At 39.2% G+C, this 22,252-nt stretch overlaps 1 protein-coding gene across 4 annotated transcripts; it reads left to right on the forward strand.

The window, feature by feature from the left end:
- Positions 1 to 243: 243 nt before the first annotated feature.
- Positions 244 to 19,281, forward strand: P2RY10 (P2Y receptor family member 10). 4 transcript variants are annotated; one of them, XM_014847737.3, is made up of 3 exons: positions 275 to 398; positions 10,290 to 10,430; positions 14,880 to 19,281. In XM_014847737.3, exons 2-3 carry the CDS (start codon positions 10,372 to 10,374, stop codon positions 15,913 to 15,915), a joined length of 1,095 nt encoding a protein of 364 aa, XP_014703223.1. In that variant the 5' UTR covers positions 275 to 398; positions 10,290 to 10,371; the 3' UTR covers positions 15,916 to 19,281. The 4 variants fall into 4 exon arrangements, with proteins under 4 accessions (XP_014703222.1, XP_014703223.1, XP_070358863.1 ...); XM_070502762.1 differs by lacking the exon at positions 10,290 to 10,430 and adding an exon at positions 14,219 to 14,363 and having other exon boundaries at positions 309 to 398; XM_014847736.3 differs by lacking the exon at positions 10,290 to 10,430 and having other exon boundaries at positions 244 to 398.
- Positions 19,282 to 22,252: the final 2,971 nt, after the last annotated feature.

Consider the following 22,252-nt stretch of genomic DNA (forward strand, 5'->3'; position numbering starts at 1 on the left):
TTTTGCCTCAAAATCCCATCTTGCCATGGAACCTATTGGAATCTAGTGAGACAGATAGGCATGCGGGTTGTGGTGGAAGGAGATAGGGTGAGGAACAGTGAGGAAGGCTGAAACGCAATCATTTGATTTTGTACAGCCTTTGGCTCCCTGACCTTTGAATTTCTCTGCACAAATAAAATAAAAATGAAATAAAACTTGAGTAGTGTCATCTGCTCAAGGGACTTACCTTCGGTCTTTGCAAATAAGGTTTCTGTGGTGAGACACTAAATGCACTCAACTTCCTCTTTCAACAACAAATTTTTCAGTTATCAGCAGGATCCGTGCCACCCAGTTAGGCTTTTTTTTACCTCCAGCTCCCTGCAAAGAAACAAGAGTGCTAATACCGGCAAGGCTCCAGGGTAAGTTACAGCCTAGTATTTGGGAATTGGTGTTCCATATGGGAAGATTGGTGGGGATGTGAAGAACCAGGAGAGGGGCAGATGTAGGGCCAGTGTCCAAATTGAAAATGGTCCCAGGTTTCTCATTTCAGACTTCTTACAGCAGGAGAAATGGTGATTGCCCTCGAGACTGACTAGAGTACAAAGTTAGGGTTAATGCCATCAGTCTCTACCATTACTCCAGGAGCATGGAGTCTGTGAGGCAGCTTATTCTTTGATGAGGGCTCACTCTTTCTTCATCAACCAGAGAAGATGGCACAAAGTGGTAAGAAAATAGTGTGTTCAGTGAGACTCATTGGGACAACTTGACATATTCAGTCAAAAAATAGGATTTGAATTTCTGCTCTCTACAATTTGTCTAGTTGCATAATGAAGGAAAATTTTTACATATAGGCTCCTTACTTTGGTAAATTTCACTTTCACAGATACGGCAGCAAATAGTTAAGTTCTTTCAAGAGAGAAGGAAAGAAAGTCAGATCATACATTTTAAAGCTGAAAGAGCTCTTACAAATCCAAGTCTCTTACAATACGGATGGGGAAACTGAGAGCCAATGAAGTGAAGACACTTAGGATCACCCAGGTAGTTAGTGGCAGAGCTGGAACTAGAACCTGTGTCTTAAGTCATGTTCCCTTTCCCCTACAGCAGCCTAAATCACCCAGAGATTATACTGTAAATGTATTTATAACTATGTTGAATTTTAGGTTAGGAAACGACAAAAATATCCCAGATGACAAGCCCTGGTGAAATGATTTCAGAGTCTATTCAGAGGTGTTTCTTGATCCTTTGAAAGCTGCTTTATGACTCAAGTTCAGCCATACTGGAGAGCAGAGCCCAAAAGAGAAGCATCTGTCTTTTCAATGATTATTGTTCTTATTGCTAGGAGTGCTAGCAACCTGCCTGGTTCTAAGCCAAGAAGACTGAGTCAAAAGGAGATTGCCACTTGGGGAGTCCTTGAAGGTGGACTGTGCCACACCATTTGGTACCAGGATCATTTTGGAAAGAATGATAACAAGCTTTGTTGTGCCTTTTGGAGGAAGTAGTCTCAGTCTCCAGGATCCTGCAAGTGGGGACATTTTTATTTTGGTTGTTCAAACAGATACAGGGAGTCATTGCCATTTTTATTAATTGAGGAGTTTATCTCTTAGCAAGTGTGATACAATAAAATTATTCACTGCTGAAAATAGGTAATATACTGGTATACTGAAGTGGCAAATGGCCTGAACTACATTGAGAATCGGGTCATACATTTGGGGTAATTGTCTTTGCAATGGTTCCTGTTGAACACAGGTCCTTCTTTGGTCAAAAGCAGTTCCTTTTTTGGCTCAAGTGGAAAAGTTGTTGAGTTCAAGTTATACAGACTGCTCAAATCCTGGCAGTGGTGGAGCATAAGCCCTCAAATAAGTAAGCGTACTTCTGGGTGGTTTTGGGTGGCTTTTCATGGCCAGTTGTGTTTGACATAAGTCAGTTGGTGTCCTAGGAGGCAAGACAGTATATAACCCTCTGTCACAGCTCTAGCAAAGAAGACAGAGCTGTCTGTTGTAAACCCACCCTTTCGAAGAGTTCCACCTATCAAGGAAATGGCTGGATGAGAGTCTATGCTTTATTTAAAAACTTTTGGTCAAAAAGTCTGCTTACACTCCACGTCAGGATATTTTGCAGGGAAGTTTTCATCTAATATTGGTTCACAGGCAGAGTGATGAAGGAGATGGATTAATACGCAGAGTCAGAAGTCTTGGTTCTAACTAAAGTTCTCACTGTGGGTCCTTGGAAAAGTTGCTGTATTTCTCTGGGTCTAAACATTCTCTCCTATAATAAGGGGAGAGAGCTTGGAATAGATGGTCTTTAATTTTTTTCCTGGCAACAGTGATTTGACTCTAGGCTTCTAGGTACCTAAGAAGAGTTACATATCCTGAAGTGGTAAATAATGGAGCCATAGTAGAGAAATCTAACCAGAGGGTACCTTCTGGAAATAATAGTCTATATCTCAAAGGGAACCCAGTAAACTTTGCCAAGGGCCATTATGTTTTTTTCAGAATAATGTTATCATGAGAGTTTCAACTTTTAGACCACAGGCCAGTGTTTCGTAAGCAATTTCCTTTTTTTATCAAGTGATAGAACACAAACAACAAACAAGAGAAAGAGTTCTGAAATCTGATTTCCACAATGACAATGTCGCTCAATCAGTATTTCTCAATGTTTTATAACTCAGGTTCCTTTTGAGAAACATAAAAATCTCACTACAAGGTTATTGTGGACTTGCCTGCCTAGGAACCAGACCCTAGACTCCTAGAAAAAACTACCCCATAGCATTGATATTTTCCAGGTACTGTGTGTCCAACAGCCCAAAAAGATTTTGTAGATCAGTACTTTCATCAGTTTGTATTATAGGGACAATTGTTTTGATTTCCAATATATTTACTATAAGAAGGAATATTTTTTTCAAGTAATGCATTTTCCACTCTTCAGCTTTAAGAATTATTGCTTTGATCCTGCCAACCATCTCTCACAGCTATACTTTTTGGGGGATTTTCTAAACATAGAAAAGTATAAGATCCAACCAAAGGCCCATGGAAATTACTCTCTGTACAAGTAAAGGGTAAATAAACTAACATTTATTTAATGTCTACTGTGTACCAGGCATGAAAATAGGTACTTTCATGCACATTTTTCATTTAATCTTCACAATGATCTATGTTGCAGGCACTGTGATCCTAATTCTATAAATGAGGAAACTGAAGCCTAGAGATATGACATGAGTTGTTTCAGACTAGACAGCTGATAACTGAGTCAAGATATTATCCCACATCTGCCCAAAGAACATAATTCCTTCCACCTCTAAAATGCTGCCCCAACTGCAAAAATGATATCTTATTAGGCTTCTTTCCTGGATGATTAAAAATCTGATAAACATGAATGCATGGAAGTTCAATTTTAACTTTAAGATATTAGTTTGTGAATAGTCTAATTGCTTTAATTCATTTTAAGGATAAAAATAATTTTACTCCCTCTAATTTATAGAAAAAAATGTCTAGACTTACAAAACATATCCAAATCTTTGTCTTTCTCACATAAAGCTGAGTTATTTAGAGTTGATTTGAATTAATTCAGGATATAGCAGAGCTCCAAATTCCAGTGGCTCTTCTTTGGCTGTGGTTATGTGTGACTGAATGAAGGACATCACGGTGATGGGGGTCAGACTGGCTTGGGCAATTTATATGAGACTTATGTGGTTTAAAAAAGAAGAAAAAGTAAGATAAGGCAAAGTAAGTTAGGTTCCCAATGGCCTGTAAATGTTGTCCCTAGAGAGTGGGAAGGGCACCCATTAGCGGTCTTTCCCTTTTTAATTTTTCCTTCTCCTCCCAAAAGGACAGGTCCACATATTGGTCCTATCATCAAAGAAAATAGAAAAAGCAAACTTGATAAACATATCCACTTAGTGGTATTAGTAACCTGATGAGACATTAAAAGAGGAAAAAGACAAAGAGGGTGAAGCTTTGTAAAGTCATACTAGAGAAAAAGCAGTCACGTTGATGCCAGAAGCCTAGATTCCACTCTACTCACTCTGTCACTTGCTAACCTTATGTCTTCAGGTAGATGAAGTCACTTCTTTGAGCCTCAGTTTCCTGATCTGGAAAATGAGGATGATATCCTCTGACCTGATTATTCATAATACCTTTAGTAATGATTAACAGCAATTATAGATGTAATAATGCTTTGTAAAGTGTAAATCAGCAGGTGAGCTGAGACAGTGGTGGCTGCATTAATGATGGCAGTGGCAGTGCTGTGGTAATAGGGGCAGAAGTTGAGAGGGGCCATTCCTATAAAGTCATGGCAAGTTAGAACTGTGAGGGAGTTAAAGATCATCCAGTTCAAATTGTGTTATTTTAATAATGATGGAAATGAAACCAACAGAAGAGAAGGGGCTTAACAGGGCAGCACAAAGAGTTAGTATTTGAATAGTTACCGGAATCCAGGTGTCTTAGCTTCAAATCCACTCACTCCTTTCAATATATTCTACTGCATTTGAATCCTCCTCACTACAACGTCTTGTCAAGCCAGGTCACCACTATTATAAAGAAATTGTTCCAGTACTCTATCTGCAGATCTATTATGGTTTGGGTTCATGGGCAAAACTCCATAAAGATCCTTGGTTTTGATACAATCCTACCCTGACACCTGGTGGGCAGTCATTTGCCACATATGCATAGTTATACAAGTGCTAGAACTAGAACTGAGAACAATAGCTTCTTTATCTTTGAAGAACAGTTTATTTACAGAAAATCCATTTTAAAACATCTTTCTGTCTGTGCAATAAGTTGTTTTTATAAAAAGAATTTTAGCTTTTTCCGCTCATGAAGACCCTTATCACAACTGAAATCATAATAGCTATGACTTTGAGAAAGAAACTCAATCCTGATGAACCTCCATCTTATGATCTGTAAAAGGGTATAATAATTAACTCAGAGCTCTTGCAAGGATTAGAGGTAACATATGAATAACCCTTAGCTAGTGGCTAACAGGATGTATGTGGAAACTTCTTGGACTTAGTATTTCAGTGAAATTTAGGAGTCTGGTACAAATTCTGATGACATAATAATATAAGCTCACTTTTGCTGTTCCTTTGTGAAACCACAGCGTTGACCTAGGTGTTTGGGAAGGGAAGCTGCCTTTGGGAGGATGTTACTGGTACCTGCTAAGTTTTTGGATTCATCGCCATTGAATCATATTTAAAGACCTGACATACTTTTGTGTTCTGAGACAAAATTTAGTTATTTTCATAAAGTCAAGTGTTTAATGACCAAATTCATACTTAAACTTATGAGATCCTATTGGATTTTAAATAAAAAGCTGGGAGTGCAAGTTTTGGAGCTCTTAAGCATCCACATTTATTAGACTCCAACTTTTTATCCTTGCCTTGACCATATTTTCCTCAGTAGCAAAGGGAGAAAGATTATGATTGTGGCTTGGGAGAGTAGCTCATGAGAGAGACGTTAGAAGTAAAATTGCCTTAGGCTCTGCTAACTTGTGTCTGTTCTCCATAGTCTTACCTTTACAAACAAATGTGCATGAACTGAGATCCTAGTACATGCCTAACCTTCTGCTAAAGAAAATGAAGAATATAAAAGTCTGACACAGAGTTTTCCCTCAGAGAGACTACATTCATATAGTGCAGCCCTTACATCCAGTAAGAGTACAAAGAAGGAGGAAGTTAGAACAGAGTTGCCCAGTGCAAAGACAAAATGAAAGTTGACATGGGACCTTGAGAGAGGAGTAAAATATTGACCTCTGAGATGGAATCTAGGGAGAAAGGAGTTTGATGGCATTTTAGTCACAACTTTACACCAATATTCTTTATCAGGAACATCCTTAGAGTCACACATTAAAAGTGAATCTTGATGGCTGAAAGATGGTAGCTGATTTTTCTACTTTAATTATTAGAATAGAACTCTGTGCTGGCCATTCCCTTTGAATTTGGCTTCTGTCATCAAATACCTCTTTCAGGAGAAGAGGCATCCCTCTTCATGGTCCTGGCCTTTGGTGTAGGTAGCATATAGCCTGAACAGAGGACTGCACACTAGAGAAAACAAGAGGCCTTTACTTTTATAAGGCTGATATTGAAGGCACTGGGAATTCTGTTCTCATCTCTATTTGGGTGTTCACAACTGCAGAGTTAAGGGCTGAAGTGTTGCTGAGGATATGGCATTTTCACAGGTCATAATTCTGGCTGGCCTTTTTTGTCTATGTGGTCCTACTTAGCTGAGTTGGTTATGCAATATCAATGACATTAAGTCCTTGGAGTTAATTCTTACATGGGCCAGTTAACATCAATTGTTTTAATACTGCTGTATATTTAGCCTTGTTCTAGGGTTAGAGAGAAAGAGAGAGAGAAAGACATTTAGGGCATGGTCCCTGACTGCACAATGCTCACAGCCCAGTGTCAAGAGATCCATAAATAGTTAAACAATGTAAGAATTGTCATAAGGCAAAATCCTTGTTCAGTTAAAGATATTTACTGAATGATTATGTGCCAGTCATTCTGCTAGGTTCTGGAGATTTAAAGATCAGTAAGACATGGTCTTTGCCCTCAAAATGCTCATAGTTTAGTTAGAAATACAGAGACATAAATGGAAACATTAAATATAATGAAGTAAATGTATTGTTAAAGTAATTCCTGTGGTGACATTGTAGCCCAAATTGTGTTTTTGATGCATGATTTGGTAGCAGAGTAGAGAACAGATTTTAAAAGGACAATCCTTCAAGCAGATAGACCAGTTAATGAGTGTTTTCATAATCCAGAGAGATAGGAAAGAGAGAGGGAGAGGGAGACAGAGGAAACTTGGTTTATTGAATAAAAGAGAAGAAGGGGTCTAAGATTATTCTAAGGATTATGGCTCTTGTAACTCGATAGATGCTGGATAAGTAAAAGGTCAGGGAGTATGGTGTTTTGTTTGGGACATATTCATTTTGAGATGTCTGTGAGACATTCAAATGGGAAATCTCAGCTGGAAGTTGGACATATAGATTTAATATCTGAGGAGAGGACAGGCCAGGACATAGAGACGTGAAAGTCATCAGGAAATGAGTGGTAATTGAAGCCATGAAAGTGGATGATGTTACTTAGCTCGAGGATGCTGAATAAAAAGAGAAGATATAGACCTAGGGAAGTGAACATTTAAAGGATGTGTACAGCTAAAAGAAGCCATGCAAGAGACTCAACATAAATATACATATAGATCAAAAGAGAATTAAGAAAGAGTTGTGGCTTAGAAGCCAAGGCAAGAGAATGTTTCAAAAAGATGGAAGTGGTCAGACTGTGTCCAAGGCAGCAGAGAACTCCTGCACGATTTAGCAACATGATGGTCACTTGTCATCTTTGCCAAAACAGTTTCAGTGAGGTTGTGAGAGTATACACACCACTTTAGAATGCATTGAAGAATGGATATAAAGTGAGGAAAAGGAAACAATCTGTGCAAACAACTACTGTGAGAAGTTTATTTAAGAAGAGGAGGGGAGTGACAAAGAGCTAGAATAAGATGCATAGACAAGAGAAGAATTATTTTGGAGATTGGAGAGACTTGATAACAAAGATCTAACTAAGAGTGGAGGACAGCATGATGATCTAGGAGTGAAAGAGAATGATTAATGAAAGAAGATCCTGAGAGAGATAAAAGGGATTAAGAGCATGGGAACTCATCTTGAAAAACAGGAAAGGCAGCTGTGTTGAAAAGTAAGAATGACGCAGCTATAGATAAGATTGCGTGTGTTGGGAGGAGACAATGGATGAAATTGAGTTGCTTCCCACCCAATAACCTCAATTTTCTCTGAGATTTAAGATGTAAAACCCTCTGCTGAGAAAGATGAGGGTGGGAGATCAGGAGAGAAGAAGCTTTAGCAGAGTTGTGAAGGTGCTGAACGGCCACCATGGGGATAGGAGAAGGTACTAATCAGGGGTGTGCAAAAAGAGTCTGGAGCAAAAGATTTTAGGCTGGAGATCATAAATTTCTAGTTTCGACATTCCAAATAGATCCTGGTATTTTTTAATAGGATCATTCAGTAGTTTGGATAGTAAAAAAGAAAATGGATTGTGGACTTGATCTGGGATTAACGCCTTGCTAGGTTGGTGCAGCAGAAGAATGGTGAATAAGGAAGTTGAGGGTTCTTGTGTTAGAGCAGTTAATTTGACCATTTAACCTAGGCTGTGTAGGGGAGGAAGTAAGAAGGAGGAAGGTGCTAAGTCAGATCAGGAGAAATGGAGACATTTAGAAATTTAAGGTCTCTGGGAGTGTATGGTGAATTTGCAGTGAAGCGATTATAATGTTAGAGAAAGAAGACCATTTGAAGAGTCAGGAATTGCTGAAGTTTGGCAGAAAGTATACATTTGAAAAGTCCTGGAATAAGGAAGAAGTGATTTGGCTCAGATTGTCAGGAAAGGTGAATGCTGTGAGCTGCTGATCTGAAAAGGCTTTGGAAAAGTGCAAAACTTTGCTTTCATTCTATAACATTTCACACGTTTTATAAATGAAATTATCTTCAACTCTTCAGTCAGTCTCCAAAACTGGTCAATTCCATCTCTGTCTTTCACTTGAAATTCTAATATTCCTCCCATACCAAGTTCAGAGCTTATTTCTCATTACCTTGACTCTTGCAACAATAGAGTGACCAACTATCCTGTTTGCCCTGTACTGTCATGGTTTTAGGACTGAAAATTCTACATCCCAGGAAATCCTTAGTCCTAGGCAAACCTAGACTGTCACCCTACAAACTCCCAACTAATTTGGACCTCCTGCCTTTAGTCTCCCATCTTTCCAATCCATCTTCCACACTGTTGTGGGAGTGATATTTCTACAACACAAGTATGGCAATATCACACCTCTTCCCAGAATCCTTCAGTGATTCCCTAGAAATCCCTCCATGATCTGATTGCACCTACCTTTATAGTCACTTTTCCCTTCCACTATCTTCTCCCATTCTCACCTGCCATTGCACCTTCCCCACCATTTCACTGTGTTCTTCAGCTGGTCTAGAACACTTATTATTCCTTTCCATAGGCCATTCATTTTTATATGTTGGGAACTTTGAATTCTATTCATTCACCTTTGGAATTCCTTTTCCATCCCTTCTTCCCCTACACTCTGCCCATCCTTACAACTGTTCATTGAAAATGGACTTAAGCTACAAGTTGACCTTCCTATCTTCCTCTGCTGTACAGGATTCATTTCTACTTCTAAAGAAAGAAACTTCTTTGTTATCTTTTTCATGGCATGTTTAAACATATATTTTAGTTAGTTATTCTTATATCTGTCTTTTCTAAATAATTATAAAGTTCTTGAGGACAACAGTCATGTGTTATTCTTCTGGGAAATTTTCCACCACACTCCACCGTCCTCAGCAATTAGCATATTGGGTAAACACAGAGCAGAATGTCCTTTTGCTGGATGAAACTGTGAATCGCTAAATCCTAGATGAATCGTAGTGATAATACAGTGTAGGTTTTCCTGAAGAGATTGGACTTAACCACAGTTTTGAAAAGGTGCTAGGATTTAAATACAATAGTGTATAATTCAGGCAAAATAAGGTTAACGTTATCTCTTCCCCAGCCACTATCTTTGTTTTTCTCTCCACACCTGTCCCTACAGGAACCAGTAAGAAAATGTAGTTGGCTTGGCACAAGTGCCATGTTGTCTGGCTCAAGGTGCTCTGTCTCTCAGAATTTAAAGACTTTATCTTTCCTTTTTCTCCAAAAGCCCCCTGGGTACATAGTTGTGTATTTTTAGTTGTGAGTCCTTTAGTTTGTGGAGTCTCTTAGAATTTAATAGAAGAATCCTGACATGGTATACAGAGCATTGAATAAGAGGCCTAAACACCTGAATTCTGGTCCTAGTTCCACCATATTCTAACCCTGTGACCTTGAACAGGGAACTGGATTGTTCTTGAATGCATCTCTTTGTCAACTAAACACTATGGTAGGGATATTACTGGTATCTGTTCCATTTACCTCACAGGGATGATGCTATGCTACTGTGAGGATTTATCACCTATGCCATTCACCTCAGTTCTTGTCACGCACTGATTGTGATATTGGAGATTTTTTAAAATATTTCCCTCACCAGACCAGAAGTTTCTCGGGGACAGAGATTATGAGAGACAATTCTATATTCTTCCAGCACAGAGTTCACAGAATGGTGCTTATTAAATATAGGTTGAATGAATGATGGCCTCCAAGGCAGTGAGAGACCTCAAAAAGCCATGGAAAAAAGTAAATAGACAAGAGTCATTTTCCCTTTATGCTTACTCTCCATATGTGGAGAGCTTTGCGAACTACAGATGCAGACTTCTCACTCTCATTCCAGGTTCCATGCATAGGTGGGTAGAAATTCATCTGCTGTTGAGATGAGGCAGGTGTACCCTTTGTAGAATGACACCAACAAAAATATGGGATTGAGATGCTTTTGGAAGCAGATCAAAAGGACTACCCTCTTCCTGAGATCCAGGTAACAATGTTGATAGTATTCTGAGAACTTGGGCTGTGCTGGTTTCTACCCAGAGGATATATCTGATCATCTGTGATTTCTAAATTAGTTATTTTGATTTTCTCTCAGGCTTCTACAGGCATGGCTTTTCTAAGTTGAAAGGGTTAAGTGCAGGGAATATTGAGGATAAAGTTGACATATCAAGGTTTATACTTTTGCTTATTGCTTCTAAATAGGGACTTTAAACTATCGTGTATGCAACTCATTCCAATCATACAATCTTTCTTTGAGTGTTTACTAAGTAGCAGGCTAAGTCTAGGATATATGGTGTGAACAGAACAGATCTTGCAATAGCACTAAGGGAGCTAACAGCACAGTGGGTAAATAGCCAATAAATAAGTAAACAAACATCTAAATTAGAGATGTTGATGCTACAAAGAGAAAGAATAAAGAGTATGAGAGTACGTAATGATGTATATGATTGCCTAGACAGTATTGGCCATGAAAGTCTCTCTGACCTGCAAACTGATGTTAAAAGGAGCCAGATATGTGAAGATTTAGAGGAACAGAATTCCAGAAAGAAGGAACGACATGTGCGGAAGCCTTTGTCAGGAAAAAACCTTGGCTTGTTCTAGAAACTGAAAGCATCTCAGTGCAGTTGAAACATAGAGAATGAAGAAGAGAATGGTATGAGGTGATGTTGAAGGGCACAAGAGCCATATTAGATATGGCCTTTAGGCTACAATGAAAAGATTAGCCTTAATACAAAAGAGAACTGGGACAAGAACTTTAGGCAGGAGAATGACATGATATTTCAAAAGAAGATCACTTGGGCCACAGTGTGGAAAAAGTTAGAAGGGATCAAGAGATAACATAGTCCCTGCCATGAAGGAGTGCAAAATCCAGTTGAGAAAAACATGTTAACAGAATTTCAGTAAGTGTGGTAAGTGCCATGACAGAGATAAGGAAGTATAGAGACAAGCATGGGTTCCAATTCCAATATACTACCTCTACACTATGCAAATTTTGTGACTTTGGTGTAACTTATTCAACCTCTCTTGGTCTCGGTTTCCTCATTTATAATATGAAAATAATCTTAGGCTGCTACGAAGATTAATGAAATAACATGTGAAGAGTGCTTAGTCTGTAAATAAATTGCAGCCCTCAATAAAAGGTAGCCATAATTAAAATTAGTGTTAGACACAGTATAGGGAATGGACTGCAGGGGGCATGATTGGGGTGCAGGAAGCCCAGTAAGGCATCTGTTACAACAGTCAAGAGGAATGTTCACAGTGGCCTGTATTAGGATGGCAACAGTGGAAGTGTACGTGGATTGGAGATAAGTTTGAGAGCATTTTAGGGGAATCACTTGGTTTCTGACCGGATGTGGACAAAATGTAGTCATAGGGGTTGGATAAATCCCCAGTTTCCAGCTTGAGTTTCTGGGAGGGAGAATCATGACACATTTAGAAGTGGAGCTCAGATTCATGAGTGAATCACCAGTCTCCCACTTCTTTCTGTGACAGGAATCAAAGATATGTCCAGATTGAAGGGGAGGAGAAATTAGCAACACAGGGGACACAGACTAACCAGAAAAATCAACCATAGAGTCAGAACTAAAGGAGAGACCGAGAGAGAGGCAGAGACAGAGAGAAGGGTTATACTCTCTCTAGAGTTTCTCTTTAGCCCTTCTATTCAGCATTTTCCTGTTAGTAGCTTCTCAGCTTGTTCTCCTTTCTTAAATTTCAGAAACGTCACAAATTGCCCGTAGCAAGCTAAATGTTCCCTCTCTGAGAGAGTTTATATTTCTGTCTTACCCAAAACAAATTCCCCCAGCCTCTCCCTACCATGGGGATTTTACATTTAATTGTCATCAAACAGATTTGGGGAAAATCCCTTCCTATCTCCCCTTCGGTCTGGAAAAGAGAAGAGGTTTTGGAAAGCAGGCCATGCAAATCTCCAAGCTTACAATAAACTGAATTGCAAAGGCATAAGAAGCCACAGAAAAAAGAAAGTGTGAACGTGACCTTTAGCATACTGTTCTGGCCCAATAGGGCTCTGTTATTTAACACAGAGGTATGAACAGAACATACTGCTTTAGAAAATGAAACTTTCTACACCAGTTATGCAGAAACAAATACCCATGTCTCTAAAATGCAAAAGTGGAAGTGTAATTTTGGTGAGTGTGAGCTTTCTTAGTTCTTGGAATTATAATGTATTTGATGTATCTTCCCTTGCTCTCTCACAGCTTCATCATGGATAATAGATAATAGTAGAAACAGTGCCAATACTGAAGTCAAAGTGAGTGGTGAGAAGGGATGGGGGACATGTGTGGGGGCAGGTGTTTAGTTATATCCTGATGGCTTAATCTTAGTGTTATAAGTTCATAAATTCTTACTATGGGATTAAAAATGTTCTGCCATAATGTGCCTTCCAGATGTTACAATGAGCCTCATTCTCTTAAGTAGTCCCTCCTGAGCAGAGAGAGGCAAGTGGTATAGTGGAAATAGCATAGACCTTGGAACAAGTAAGGCATGACAGTAAATCTCATTTTTACCATTTTCTAGTTTTGTTACCTCAGACAATTTACTGAATGTCTCTGAACCCCAGTTACCTGATCTGCACTATGAGAGGAATAATGGTACCCATCTTTTAGGATGGTTGTAAGAATTAAATTAAACAATGCATGTGAAAAATTCCACTGCAGATTCTGGGGTCCATCATTGATACTCACAACATGATAATTATTTTCTGTCTTTTCACCTGTGGGCACATGTCCACCTTCTGTTCAAGGTCATACATACATAAGTAAGATGACTGCTTGACTCTTTAGGATATATCACAGATAGGCTAAGTACGGGGGATGGAATATAAGGGGAGGGAAAGTGAAATTACTCTTTAAAGTAATAGTAGCTCATAGTGTTGACTCTGTTTTATCTATGAATTTATCACTTGGGGTTCTGTTCTAATGTTACATTTCTATGTCTTGAAACAGGACTTAAAATGACATAGGAAGTCATTCTGCTACTTAGGAGAAGAATCTGAAAGCATGCCACTCCTTTATTTTTGTAAAATTACTTAAAATAAAACAAAATAAAATCAAGAACAACAAAACCCTTACTCCATTTGAAGAATAACCTCATTACTTTATTTCTTCCACTTTTAGTTCTAAATGCAATAAACATTCCTGAAATATGGACAGAAGCTATGTTTGTAAAATTTAGTGTTTGGGAGGAAAATAAATGATGAAGAGAAGGGTGTCTATAAAGATTAGGCACCTTGCCCCTCCATTTGAAGTCCCAGATCTTCCATTTAGTAGCTTATGGCCTTAATAAACTCCTCTCTGGGCCTGGCTTCTTCTACCTGTATTATGTGGAGGCTGAATTAAATGATTTTCCAATGTCCTTTCCAGTCTGAAATCATACAAGTAAGTTAAAGTAAAATAATGATATTGTTGCTCTCCTGCCATTCTTATTTGCAGGCAGCCTGCATAAATCCATGGCCAGATCTTAAGAAGCCCTAAAGATTACTCTGTATTCCCCATGCCCTACATATAATACATAATACAAACTACACTAAAGCATAAAATAAGATTAAGGAAATCCACAAAACTTTTTTTCCTTATGATGACTACTTTAATGAAAAATAAGTATTAAATCTTAAGTTTTTCCAAAAAAATGATTTTAGTGGACTGTTTTGCTGGTGCTCTAATCAATGTTCACTGTGACTATTGGATAATCTGCAATGTCCATGATGTCACATCAATACAGAATTCCCCTTAGACGGAGAAATGATCTCTTCTTTTCTAGATAATACAAAGGAAAATATCCTGGTTCAGTTTCTAAATTTATATATTACTGAAATTTTTCATGTAAATTTGGAATGAAACCTAAGCCAAGAGAGAAAGACAAAGTGCACAAGAACAACCAGCTACTGTGATACAATAATAAGGAGGTAAGATTCCCAAGCCCTGAAAATCAACTAGGATACTGGCAATGCAGGCTAAAGGAAGCAGGGTCACTTTTCAAGTGCTGGAGTGCCAAGATAGGAAGTCAGGACCTAATGGGCAAGGTGGCAGACAAAGGAGAGGCAAGGGAACCTAAAAGGTGAGACAGTATTCACTCTAATCAGGGCTTGGGGCAAGACAAATTTGAACACAAAAGCAGTAGTCTCAAATGCCACACCCTTTTGGCTATGGTGAGAACAATAGACTGAATATTTCAGTACATCCTTGTCTGCAACACAACTTAGGCTCTAGCAGGGTAGTTTGGAGACGATTTCATGATTCCCTAACTGATTTCACTAGGTGACTTTGGATCAGTATATCTTCCTTGAGCATCTACTTCTTCATCTGTAAACAAGCCCCTTCTAATTTTAATATTCTATGCCTCTGTAAGTATAAAAAGGAATCTGAATGTTGGCTAAAGAACTACTTAACTAATATACTCTTCTTTTCTTTGTTTTGGGCAGGGATCATAACTTCACGGCTTACTTTGATGATTATACTGAAATATTCGTGATGGGTGGCAACAGTACCAGCAATGCTGAGACTGACTGCAATGTCACTAATGTGACATTTCAGTACTCCCTTTATGCAACCACCTACATCCTCATATTCATCCCTGGTCTTCTGGCCAACAGTGCAGCCTTGTGGGTTCTGTGCCGCTTCATCAGCAAGAAAAATAAAGCCATCATTTTCATGATCAACCTCTCTGTGGCTGACCTTGCTCACGTGCTGTCCTTACCCCTCCGGATTTACTATTACATCAGCCACCATTGGCCTTTCCAGAGGGCCCTTTGCCTGCTGTGCTTCTACCTGAAGTATCTCAACATGTATGCCAGCATTTGCTTCCTGACGTGCATCAGCCTTCAGAGGTGCTTCTTTCTCCTCAAGCCCTTTAGGGCCAGAGACTGGAAGCGTAGGTATGATGTGGGCATCAGTGCTGCCATCTGGGTCATCGTGGGGACAGCCTGTTTGCCATTTCCCATCCTGAGAAGCACGGATTTAGCCAACAACACTGAGTCCTGCTTTGCTGATCTTGGTTACAAGCAAATGAATGCAGTGGCTTTGGTTGGGATGATTACAGTTGCTGAGCTGTCAGGATTTGTGATCCCAGTAGTCATCATCGCATGGTGTACCTGGAAAACTACTATATCCCTGAGACAACCACCAATTGCTTTGCAAGGAATTGGTGAGAGGCAGAAAGCACTGAGGATGGTTTTCATGTGTGCTGCAGTCTTCTTCATCTGCTTCACTCCTTATCATATTAACTTTATTTTTTACACCATGGTAAAGGAAACCATCATTAGCAGTTGTCCCATTGTCCGAAGCACCCTGTATTTCCATCCTTTTTGTCTATGCCTCGCAAGTATCTGCTGCCTTTTGGATCCAATTCTTTATTACTTCATGGCCTCAGAGTTTCGTGACCAACTATCCCGCCATAGCAGTTCTGTGACCCGTTCCCGCCTCATGAGCAGGGAGAGTGGTTCATCAACGGTTGGCTAAAAATAAAATAACTCTTCAATTGTGACTTTGTTTAACTATGTTCCCTTGCTTTTTCCAAAGGCCAGAATGACCAGCCAGACAATTTCTTTAATCGATCTTTGGAAACAACATGAATATCTTGTTGTATGATAGTTGTGGTCGCAGGGGTGTGATGGTGGAGGCAGAGTGTGAAAAATGTGGGAGAGGAAGGGAAGATGGAATTTGCCTGTTTCTTCTTTGAAATTCAAGGCACTTTTTTATTTAGGAAACCTAGATCAAGTTTTTACAGGTATTTTCAACCAAATGGAAATTGGATATTTTATCTTAAACGTTTCTTCAGTAAATATGATGTTAGTAAGATACAATAAATACATGAATCTTTTATAGTACATGAATCTTTTATAGAACGTAAAAGCAAATCTCTTTCATATGAAGACCTTTATTTGTGAATGAGAGGAAAAATATCCAGTCTTTCTAAGAGATAAATGCACAGGCAAGGGGGAGTGAAGATTGAAGCAGTGTGCATAAATTTTAAGACCCCAAATCTATTACTGAATGAAGAGCATGGGAATTTGTTCATTCACTGAAAATGTATTGGATATCTATTGTATTCTAGGATCCCACTTTCTTAGGTACTTACACATGTAGGATCTCATCTGGCCGTTTAATAAACTTGTGGAAATTTCCAATACAAATGAATAAATGGAACCTCAAAGAAGTGAAGCAGCTTGCCTTGGGATAAACAGTGGTGAGCCAAATTTTTTCCTGTATATACGACATATGCTTAAGTTATTCCCTCTATTTCTGTTGTTGCCTTTATTAAGTCGATACTAAACTCGGTTTAAAGACACAGACTAAAGCTAAGCTACATAAGACCAAGACCATTTCTACACAATTTGCCTGAGCTTATCTGAAAAGTCTGTGGGTTGTGGGGATGGCATGTCAGGCTTCAGGCTGCAGAGTATCAAATGATAAATAGATAGATTGTTCTAATACTGCCCCTATCTACTGAGTCTTGATGATCAGGGCTATAGAAGATCCAAGGAGTTCATCATTTCCCAGAAAATATATTTTAAGGCTTAATATAGGTCATACAAACCCCATAAAAGGATAAAGGAAAGAAAGCTGTAAAGCTGAGAGATGAGCATTCCGTGAAATTTAGATATTTTTTGGAATTGGTCCAAGGTCTTTTTTCTTAAACATTACTCGACTAACTCTCAACAAATTTGTGTATATTAAGAAGCTTCTCTATGAGCAGAGCTCACAGAACTGCATTAGAAAGAGAAAACATCACATCATGAATGAACTGAAGAAAAGTGTGTATCTTCCTTCTAGCAATCTTCTTATCTTCATTTTTCTAGAGGTTATAGCTATTATTTCAGAGCCATTATGGAGGATTTGAATACAAGCAATCCTCAGCTTATCACGTTGGCACTTATGAACCTCAGTACATCACTCTAATCTTTTATGCCTGCAACTTAAATAGCACAGATGTTTGGTGTGCAGGGAGAAGGGAAGTGGTAGTTCTCAGAATATCTATTTGAATAGACTAGCTATGAAAGAGGAAGGAGGGACAACTGAAAAAGGAAGAATTAAAAGAAAAAAAGAACAAGTTTTCTAGGGAGTGAGAGTCTTGTAATTGTAAAATAACGAAACTGGTTTTCTTGTGCTTTATTAGCCTGCATATGGCACTGGAAGCTTTCCAGACTTGCTTGAAGTTAAAGGGAGCGTTATCAGAATGTCTTGACAGCCCCACTCTAAGGAGATGATTTTGAAAGAAATCCATTTGGAACTACACATTCTGCTATATTTTGTGAAGAAAAGGAAGCTCAGTTCTAAATAGTCACACTTTATGTTCCCTTTTTTCAAGTTTTTGTCAAGAGGTAGTTCTTCAAGTACAGGATTTTCAGATTATTGGGCAAATTAAATTATCTGCTTTCCATTTGGCCACTATTAAAGTGAAATCTTTAGGCTTTTTCTGATAGGTGAATTCTAATTGTAGTGAGAGAGAAAAAGATGACATCAAAGCAAGCAATGATTTGTTCTTAAATATTAAAGGCTGGGATGCCTTATATAATACGAGGGGGAAAGGTGACAATGCTTGGTCTTATGAGACAGCTCAAGAAATCAGTGAGACTACTTTAACGTATTGCAATAAATAACAATTTGAACAGTTATCCCTATGCTTATCACAGGGACATGATGTGAGACAAAGAGGACAGCAAAAAATATATCCTTGAATAAGCTTATCAAAAAGTCACCAAAAAAAGCTCTACATTGCCCCAAATCTCTGGAAGACACCTGTCAAAATCAACTTAGAAACCATTCAGAATCCCATAATCCTCACAAAAGACTCTTTAACCTTCTAATAGCTTTGGTTAAAAAAAAGGTAAGGGATTTTGAGCAATATAATAACTTTGTGCAGCAATCTATATGACCTTACTTGCAGTTTATGCATGATTGGTTATGTTGTTGACTTTTACAAATATTAAAAAACTAGCACAGAGTACATTTTCATATTTAACATTTATGATAGATTAAATAGGTTATGTTTATGGAGTATATGGTAATTTTTATAAAAATATTAAGCCTCATGCTCTTATTTGAAAATGTAACTCCTCTATGATAAAATTGCTTTTATAAGAAAATTAGTTTCTTCTTAAATTATTTTGCATATTTTCCAGGAATATAACCCACCATAAAAGTAAGGTTACTGCTTATAATGGAAACTTAAAACCACATTCCTCTTTTAAATAGTAAGTGGTTTCGGTGTCCTATTAAGTCTTTAGATCTAATACTGTGCCTTTAAGTACATTGCAAATGCAATATGTAATTATAAGTAAAAGTATGCTGTTATTCTCTAAGGCTCTAAAAATTAATTTCCCAAAGTTCCAAATTTACCACCAATGAATAATTAAGGTACTTTGGTGCCCTAATGTTTTAATCATTAAACCACAATTTTATTTTTGGAACAGAAAATTTGTTTCCATTTTTCATATAGATATTACTTTGTCCAGGTAAATTACATGTGCAGAATTTTCAGTATACAGAATTGATAAAGTAGGAAGGGAACAACTGGTTTACAGAAACTGAATTTCAAATTGGGTACTAAAGAGAAAGACGGAGAGCAACAAAATTCCAGGAGATGTTAGCAGAGACTAGCAGATTTCCTGATCTTCTGGAGTTGGGGGGCAGATTTACATGACTTGCAAAATTACATCTGAACTCAGTCTTGCATGATGGGAAAGTTTTCAAGTTTTGCTAAATATAGAGAAAGAGTAAGCATTCTTATTGGAAACTCCCCTGATCCAAGTGTGCAAAGATAGAAAAACTGGGAGGTGATTAATACTGAATATTATCATTTGGCTAGAAATATACAAGGAAGCAGTAAGTAATGAGGTGAAATTTGGAAGCCTGGTTCTGGTTCAAGATGGTGACTTAGGAAGATCCTGTACTTACTTCCTCCCATGACACATGAAATCAACAGTTATATATGGAACAACTTTCATAGGAAAAGATCTAAAAACTGGTGGACTGACCCCTTCACATGGGGAGATGAGAGAGGGAAGTCACATGGAAGCGGGTAGAAAAGGCTGAGGTGAAATCTTGCCATGAACCTCACCCCCGGGTGGGGTGACTCACAATCAGGTGGGAACTCAAAACGCAGAGCTTCAACTTGAAGAGTAAAGGGTTTATACCACACATCCAGCACTCCAAGTTTTAAGACTAGCACCTAAAAGAGGAGCCCCAAAAACATCTGGCTTTGAAGACCAGTGGGGTTCATTCCCATGAGACCCATGTGGCTGTGGTGAACTGAGAAGGCTCTTAAAGGGCTCACATGCAGACTTGTTCACCCCAGGGCCCAGCACAGAAGCAGCCCTTTGAAAAGCACTTAGACATCATGTAAAAAAGAGACTCATTTGCTAATTTTAAAGCATTGATCTGAGGGGCAGGGGCCTGTTGGAATATTCTGTGGGCGATGGAAGCTCGTGGGCACTGTCGTCCTGCTCTCCCTCTGCCTTGCTAAAGCCGGCAGATGCAATCATTTTTTTCTCCTTTCTAACGGGTGTTCCAGCTGATGGAGTCCATCTTCCAAGCTCTCTCTCTTCTGCCTTGGTAAAGCCTGCAGGTGCTATATTTTTTTTAAATTTCTCCTTTATGTTTTCTTTTTTAACCTGTCTTCTATTTTTACTTTTATTGTTCTTTTTTCTATTTTTTGTTATTATTTTTTCTTTGGCAGGTGCCATCTTTGCACTCCCACTCTGTCTTGCTCCAACCAGTGTTCACCATCTTTACCTCTCCCTCTGCCTCAGTCCAGATGCTACTATTTTCCAGCAAGGAGCTTCTACACATGTCTGGCACCCAAGTTTTTATATCTGGTGACCTGATTTTTGTGGCTGCCACCCAGAGGATGCCCCTTGAAAGTCTGGCTCTGGAGGCCAGGTGGGCTTGCAATCCTGGGTCCCATTACACTATAACAATCAGAGAGAGAGTTTTTGGGAGACTACCACCCACAGGGCACTTCACAGATAATAGACTATAACATACCCCTAACTTTTCTGAGAAAGAGGTCTATTTGCTTGTCCAGGAGCTTTGGCCTGAGGTGCAGACTTATGGTTTGGCACTCTTATAGGAGTCTATGGAAGTGCTTCCTGGGAATGGAGGCTTGTGGATGCAATCTTTTCAATCTCTGTATGCCTTGCTCCAGCTCACCAGTATCTTTCAGAAAAGAGCTTATACTCTTCTCAGGTGCCCAGATTTATGCAGCTGATGCCAGAGGACATCTCTTCATCACCTGGCTCTGGAGGCCAGAAGGGCTTACACTTGTGGGTCCCACAGGACTGTAACCAATGGAGAAGGAGCTCTTAAACGCCTACCACTCCCATGGCATAGCAAGAGACAACAGACCCAGGAGTTCGGTCTTTCTGTGAAGGAAGCCTATTAGCTAATCATCATGACTGGCCTGAGGGACAGGTTTCTAATTAAACACACATCTAAGGACTGACTGTAAACCTTCCCTGAGAGCTCAAAGGGCAGCACTATCTTTTTGTTCTCTGCCACACAGAGCACCAGCATCTCTTGAAGAGGAGCTCCTATATGTGTCTGGTGCCCCAGTTTTCATGTTGGGTGCCCTGGTTTTTGCAGGCACAATCCAGAGAATAACCCTTAATCTCCTGGCTCTGGTGGGCAGGAGAGCTTGCATTCTTGGGTCCTGTGGGACTGTAACAATCAGAGAAACAGTTCTTGGCAGGCTTCCCCCCTCAGGACACTACACAGACAGAAGACTAGAACACACTCCTGGCCTTCCTGTGAGAAATGCCTACTTGCTTGTCCTGGAGCTTCAGCCTTAGGGGCAGGCTTCATGTTTGGCACACATCTAGGGGCTATAGAGGTGCTCTCAGGGAACTTAGGCTGAGGGATGCTATCTTTGTATTTTCCCTCTACCTCACTACAGCTTACTGATATCTCCCAGAAAGGAGAAGATGAAACAGTCATCTGGAGCTCAAATTTTTGTGACTGCCACCCAGGGGACACCTTCAGATCTCCTGTTTCTGATGGCCAGCAGGGCTTCACTTGTCGTCCCACAAGACTATCTATATTTGCATTCTTATCTTTTTGAGGAAGATTGGTCCTGAGCTAACATCCGTGCCTGTCTTCCTCTACTTTATATGTAGGATGCCTGCCACAGCATGGCTTGAAAAGTGGTGCCTAGGTCCATGCCCAAGATCTGAACTGGCAAACCCTGGGCTACTGAAGTGGAGCATGCGAACTTAACTGCTATGCCACCAAGTCAGCCCATATATTTATTCTTTAAAAGCTGTTGCCTAAGGGCCTGGCTTCCAATCAGCCTGAATCTAAGTGCTGACTGAGATCCTCTTCTTCATGACACTGACTGGTCTTGGCACAGCCTCGACTACTGGGAACTATAAAAAATAAAATAGGCTGCTTGCACAATGAGAAAGGTTTGAGAGACAATCAAGAGCTAGGGAAGAGTGGAACAATAAGGTTCATCTACTTGAGGTCACTCTTTCAAGATTGGGAGAGGTAGCTAATTCATCTATTGCATGGAAACCAAGACAGAGAGTCAAGCAAAATGAATAAATAGAGAAATATGTTCCAAATAAAAGAATAAGATAAAAATCTCAGGAAAACCCTTAATGAAACAGAGATAAGTAATTTACCAGATAAAGAGTTCAAAGTAACATTCATAAAGATGCTCACTGAACTTGGGAGAAGAATAAATGAACACAGTGAGAACTTCAACAAAGAAGCAGAAAATATAAGAAAGTACCAGACAGAAGTCACAGAGCTCAACAGTACACTAACGAAAGTGAAAAATACATTAGATGAAATGGAA

The sequence above is a fragment of the Equus asinus genome, chromosome X (assembly GCF_041296235.1).
Source record: "Equus asinus isolate D_3611 breed Donkey chromosome X, EquAss-T2T_v2, whole genome shotgun sequence".
In the NCBI taxonomy this organism is placed as follows: Eukaryota; Metazoa; Chordata; class Mammalia; order Perissodactyla; family Equidae; genus Equus; species Equus asinus.